The following is a 6,129-nucleotide window of genomic DNA, read 5'->3' as shown; positions in this document are numbered from 1 at the left end:
CTGTATCATTGCATTCTTAAGGTCTAAAACTTGCAAAGGTTTTGCTTTATGTTGCTTTTTATAAATCCAATTAGCATTCTTACTGCTCTTTAACTTTGGCATAAATAGGGAATGCTGTAATTTTTACACATTATTTCTGCTCTCTGTAGAAGGAATCTGACCCTGGTGTGAGCAAATCATAATGCTGAGAAAATGTTTAAATTATAGCAGAAGGCATTGTAAAATTATTGGAAAGTTTGTGCAGCCATTGGCTGCATAACAGTGCTTCAGTCGCTTATCTCCATTTTTATTTCAAAGTTAACAAGTATTACGAAGTTCCTTAACATGCTACGTGATATTACAAATGATTAATGTACTGTTTGGGAACCAAAAAATTTATTTTTATTTTTATTTATTTTAATTTTATTTTTATTAGCAGTACAGTAAATCACATTAATACATCGCATATATCTTATTACATTATGTTGTACCACTTCATTTTTTGAGCTGTAAAAGAGAAAGAAATAAAAGAAGTAAGAAAAGTAAGCAAGAATCGTGAAGGTGCAGGAAAGTGTTGGGAGAAAAGAACCCCTTAGGGAAGGAATTAGAGAAGGAAGCAAAGAAAATAATTAAGACCCTAGAAAGAAAGGAAAAAAAAGGAAAAAAGGAAAATCAGTCGCTCTATTGTAACACAAAACTCCGCAAAAAAGGATCTACCAACCATGTTTTTATTAAAAATGTATTTTATACCCCCCCATTACCCGGTCCTGGTAGCCTTTATATTTTAACTTATTATTGCACCTTAGCTTGTAATAGTTCCATAAATGCAGACCACGTCTTTTGGAAGTGATCTACTTTACCTGCTAGGAGGAGTCTCAACTCTTCCAAGTGTAATGTTTTGAACATGTTTGAAATCCACATTTTTGTTGGTATTGGAGCATTTTTCCAAAATTTAAGTATAAGCTTTTTTCCGATTATTAGCCCATAATTAAGTAAGTTCTTTTGAAACATATTTAATTCAGGGTTAGCTTCCGATATTCCAAAAATGATCCATTCTACTCTGGGTAGAAGTTTTGTTTTAAATAATTTTGTAAAGATTTCAAATATTTCGTTCCAGAATTTTTTAATTTTTGTACAGAAAACAAAAGAGTGCGCTATGTTAGCTTCTTGTACCTGACATTTATCACAAATGGGTGAGACATTGGGGAAGAGTTTATTTATTTTAGTTTTTGAATAATATAGTCTGTGTAATGTTTTATATTGGATTAGAGTATGTCGTACGTTGATCGAGCATTTATGCACATATCTTAAGTGTTTATCCCAGCTCTCTTTTGAAATTTTTATAGCTAATTCTTGTTCCCAATCTCTTCTAATATTATCTGTTGTAGGTATTTCTATATTCAATATAATATTATATAAGTATGATATTAGATTTGCTGATTCAGCCTTTATCTTCATGGCTTCATCTAATAAGTCTGGGGGCATATTATAATAGTCTTTTGTATATTTTTTCAGATAATCACGGATTTGAAGATATTTAAAATATTGATTATTTTTCAAGTTATATTTCAGTTGTAATTGTTGAAATGAAAAAAAATATTTTCAAATTGTTACTGTCAGAATCTGGATTCCCATCAATCAATCAATCAAATAATCAATCAATCAGATTTATTCATAATATACGCAATAAAGGACACTGAAATCAATCAGTGTTTTATAGTGTTCACAATAATATCATCGATTTGCAAAAGACGAAATGAGATTTTTTCATTTGTGCTCCCTTGTTCAAACAAACAAGCAACAACAGGATTTTTCTTAGGCAGTTGAATAAATGCCAGGTCTGAATAGCCACATTTACCTGCACTAATGACCCAAGGATTAGTCCAGATTGGACTTTTACCAGAATAGGTAGCAAGGTAAATTCCTAAATCATTCCGTGATTTTGTGTTTGTGGTGTGTGAGAACAGTATAATGTCAAACTCTTGGGAGTTATTTCCCTGTCCATCGTGATACTTTTCAACTTTAGAGTAGTTTTCGACACACAAAACTACAGAGGAAGGAAAACTGATGACACTGCCATGGCAACCTTGGGGAGGTTCAACCAGCTGTTTCACCAGTTTCCCTTCTGTGAAGGTTTTTCCACCATCCCGACTGAAAGTCTCCACCCGATACTGTTTCTCACCATTCTTATTGCTCCGAGCATTGCAATAGATTAGAGGTTGTCTACAATTGCTAACTTTGCAGCATTTGCAACTAGATACTTTGTATTCGTGCACCATCGCCACCTGACATTCTCCACACTCCTCCCCAGAAACAAAGGACCCTAACTGCCAGGTCTTTCCGCGATCTTCACTAAAGAAAGTGAAAGCATGTACCCTGACTTGTTTATCTGACTCTTTTACGTGAGCATTGGCAGGGATAATAAGACAGCCATTACTTAGCTGAATGCCATGGCCGGGACCTAAGGCAAATGTTGCCCAGTCACGCTTGAAAGAATCTGTTAGATCTTTACTAGGTTCACTCCAGTTCTGCCCGTGGTCGGCACTGGTAACATAATAAAGTCGTGCAGCATTTTTGTTTTGGTCGATTTGATCTTGCTCAGACTTATGATTTTCGACTGCAATGAAGAAGAGAAAGATAGTGTTCGTCTTTTTCTCATAGACGGGACAAGGATTCATGGATCGATACCCCTCCTTGGTGGCAGACGGGATAGGTTTCACTTTCTTCCACTAAAAAGTAAGACCAAAAGAGTCACATAACACAGATTTGTAGCAATTTTGATATTCAAATATTCCTTTGGAGATTAAATCAATTTTTTTGAATGTCATGAGAGCTCTACCATTGAGGAAAGTGGGGAACTTCCCATCGCAAACCTGACGCCTTCTGGATGGCAGAAAGTTTTGGGGAAATACCGAGGATATTCACCTGCCATTGAAAACCCAATCGCTGACTTGTTTCTGTAGCTACTGTATTTGCGGGACTGGTCCCATTCAATTTAGGGTCCATTGGTTATCCTTAAGCATGTTAATACTGTGAAATATGAGAATGGTAACCTTATTTAATGTTAGGGGATGGTAGTTTTCTCCTTTGAGATGGTCAGCAGCTGGCAAGTGTTACAAAACTGTTACTGGCCAATTAGTGCAAATTTGAGTGTCATCTAGTTTTGTTGCATGCAAAAATGACTTTATTGTCTGGGGAGTTGCAGACAGAACTGGACAGTGCAATCATCACCAAACAGACTGCTCTAAACCTAAAGAAGATACAAAGTGCTAGGGTAACCCAGGAGTCAGGCAGCATCTCAGAAGAACATGTATCGGTCTATTGCCTGCCAGACTTTGTCTTGCCCCCACAATCAAAAGAAGGGTCAAAACCCAAAATGCCACCAATCCATGCTGTCCAGAGATGCAGCCTAACTCACCGAGTTACTCCAGCCACTTTGTGTCTTCTTTTGTAAACCAGCATCTACAGCTCCATGTTTCTACAAGTCTCTGTTCCTATGTTGGTGGTAGGATACTCAGGAAACAATTGTATACTATTTTGTAGGACATCTTTACTATCAATACAACTATTGCTGGTGCACATACCTTCAGCCAGGATGTAATTACTGCCCACATCTCTAACTAGATTGAGTGCATACACATATTCCTTGAAGTTAAAGTTGTGAATGCATCTCTCTTAATTTTATGACACAAATCTTATTGAACAGTTTGAGCCTCTATGCAAAAGGGAAGGTGATATTATTGAAAGTTAAGGGGTGACTTGATAGCATGGATAAAGTGAAAATTTAGTAGAGATGAGCATAAGCTCAAAACAAAGATCATTTGTGCAACAAGAGATAAGGAGAAATGTCTTCATTCAGATAGCTGTAAACCTTTGGAATTCTTTACCCCATTGAGCTGAAGATGCCGTGTTAAAGAAAACTCCGGAGACTGGAGAATCAAAGCTTTCAAGGCAGGTAGTTAAAAGTGCCTGAGGTTGAAGGTCAGATCTCTGATGCCTGCAGGTGAAGCAGCCGTGAGGGATTTATAGCCAACTCCCATATTTGCTATGTTCAATGAGGGAACTGCTCCACTGTATAGCAATGTTACAAAATTTTGAGATTTAAAAAATCAAGTCTGCAATTTATCCCATCAGATAAAGCATAAAAAGAAGTTTAATTTGACACCTAATTCACTTTCATATCTCAAGTATTTAAAAAGTTATGGACATTTTCATACTCGGAAATTAGCATCTTGTTCCCTATTGATTTTCTATGGACATTACAAAAAAGCTGTGATCGTGGGCAGTCAAAAGCCCATAACCTTCTTAAAAATTAAGAGAACTGAATGAAATTTTCAGTTATCGTAGATTGAAGCATTCTGAAACAAATATAAAATAATATTACTTGGATGACCTGAAATTGAAACATATAATTAGTTAGTTACCCAAGTGTAGCAAATTTCAAACTTCAATTACTAGATCTAAACATCTATCCATTTCTTAATAAATGATTAACATTTTTAAATAGCCCGTGTCCAAATAATATTCATAAATAATTCACAATAAAACATGATTTTGAAATCTCATTTACATTAATTTATAGGCCAAATGGAAGGAATTTAGTGTTCAATTGCTGTAAATTAGTCCATTTAAATCAGCTTTCTAGTGGGTTCACGTGAACGCGCTGGTTTAGAACGCTCACATTGCGCTGGATTTGTGCCCTCAAATGCCCAGAAAAATACTGCGGGATATAAAGAGCCCAAAATGAGCTACTCGCTATAGAAAACTTTGTATATAGGGTTCTTAAGAAGCCCTTTAAAAATAAGCTACATACCTTTAATTGTTTGCTTTATAAAATCCTGGGGCTGCGAGAGGTCGTGGTTTAGAGAGTGATTTTTAAACTACTATAACTATTATACAAGGCCATAAAAACTAATATTACCTTTTGCGATGGGGTCTTTCAGCGATTTTTCATAATGATTTACTAGGCTGAACATTTCCGATTGCAACAGCCTAGTAAAAATCGCGTTTTAAACCCGCCCCCGGATAAATCAGACCAATTCATAACGAGTTGGTCTCCATTCGTCGTTTTTTTGGAATCATATGGTGCAACACAATTGTAAAAAATAACTGTTTCAGGACTGGACGAGGGTTGGTCAAGACTATAAATAATGATCTCCTTTTCTTTTCACTAATTTCTCTCTCAACTTTCTTCATTTACTCGTTTTCTTTCTTCACACACTATATATTTCACATTTTTCTATCCTTTACTATCTAACCTCTTTTTCTTATTCTCATCTTTTTATAAATAAAAAAAAAAAAAAAAAAAAAAAAAACCCGCCCCCTCAAAACAGCGCCAAAATCCCACACACGGGCTGGGGCAGATTTTCAACGACGCTTCAGGCAGGCTTAGCAACATACCTACACTGTAAGCTACTCATGCATAGTAAACGTAAAGGCCCGTGTAGGTGGCTGATGTAAAAAAGTTACAGATGACGAAGAGTTGGCCAAAATGAAAGGGAAAATTCAAAAAGTTATGAGTTTATAGGACTTTGTTTATAGAACTTTGGTTACCATATTTTTGGTAAAATCCACAGGAACAGATATTAGCAACATTAGTACATATCAAGGTTGACCCAATGTTTGTTCTTTGGAATAGAGACCAATAATTTAGAGAGGTTTTGTGAGAAGGAACAAAAACAATAGTAAAATGATACAAAATGTCTTCTATTGATCATTAATTTCCAGGTGCTGCAATAAAGATATGTTATAAAAACAGGTGCATCGGAAGAATCTGAAGATGCCTCCTGTATGTCAACTGTGATTAGAGAATGGATAGTTCATATGTAGAGTGTATAGCTCCCTGAAAGTGGCAAAGAAGGTGTGTGATATGTTTGTCAGAAAGTCTAGTTGCAACTTTATAGGACTGGTTATACCATATTTGGAGAATTGTGGCATATCTGGTCCATAACAGAAAGGCTGTGGAGCCGTTGGAAGAGGTTTTACCAGAATGTTGCCTGGATTAGAGCATCTTAGCTAAAAGAAAAGGTTAGATAAACTTGGAATGTTTTCTCTGGAGCATTGGACGTTAAAGGCAGAGAATATAAAATTATAGGGTAGCACAGATAGGGTAGACAGAACCACTTTCCTTGGGTGGAAATGTCAAAGACT

At 35.9% G+C, this 6,129-nt stretch overlaps 1 protein-coding gene across 1 annotated transcript in view; it reads right to left on the bottom strand.

The window, feature by feature from the left end:
• Nucleotides 1-406: 406 nt before the first annotated feature.
• LOC129694147 (sialidase-3-like) overlaps nt 407-6,129 on the bottom strand; it is a 9,315-nt gene continuing 3,592 nt past the window's right edge. The window contains exon 2 of the mRNA XM_055630866.1: nt 407-2,708. Within this exon, the coding sequence (XP_055486841.1) occupies nt 1,686-2,708 (1,023 nt within the window). The 3' untranslated portion in view covers nt 407-1,685. The remainder of the gene's footprint in view (nt 2,709-6,129) is intronic.

This window comes from Leucoraja erinacea, chromosome 3 (genome assembly GCF_028641065.1).
Source record: "Leucoraja erinacea ecotype New England chromosome 3, Leri_hhj_1, whole genome shotgun sequence".
Taxonomy (NCBI): domain Eukaryota; kingdom Metazoa; phylum Chordata; class Chondrichthyes; order Rajiformes; family Rajidae; genus Leucoraja; species Leucoraja erinaceus.
The sequence above is the reverse complement of the archived record's forward strand: the minus strand, read 5'-3'. Positions and strand labels throughout refer to the sequence as shown.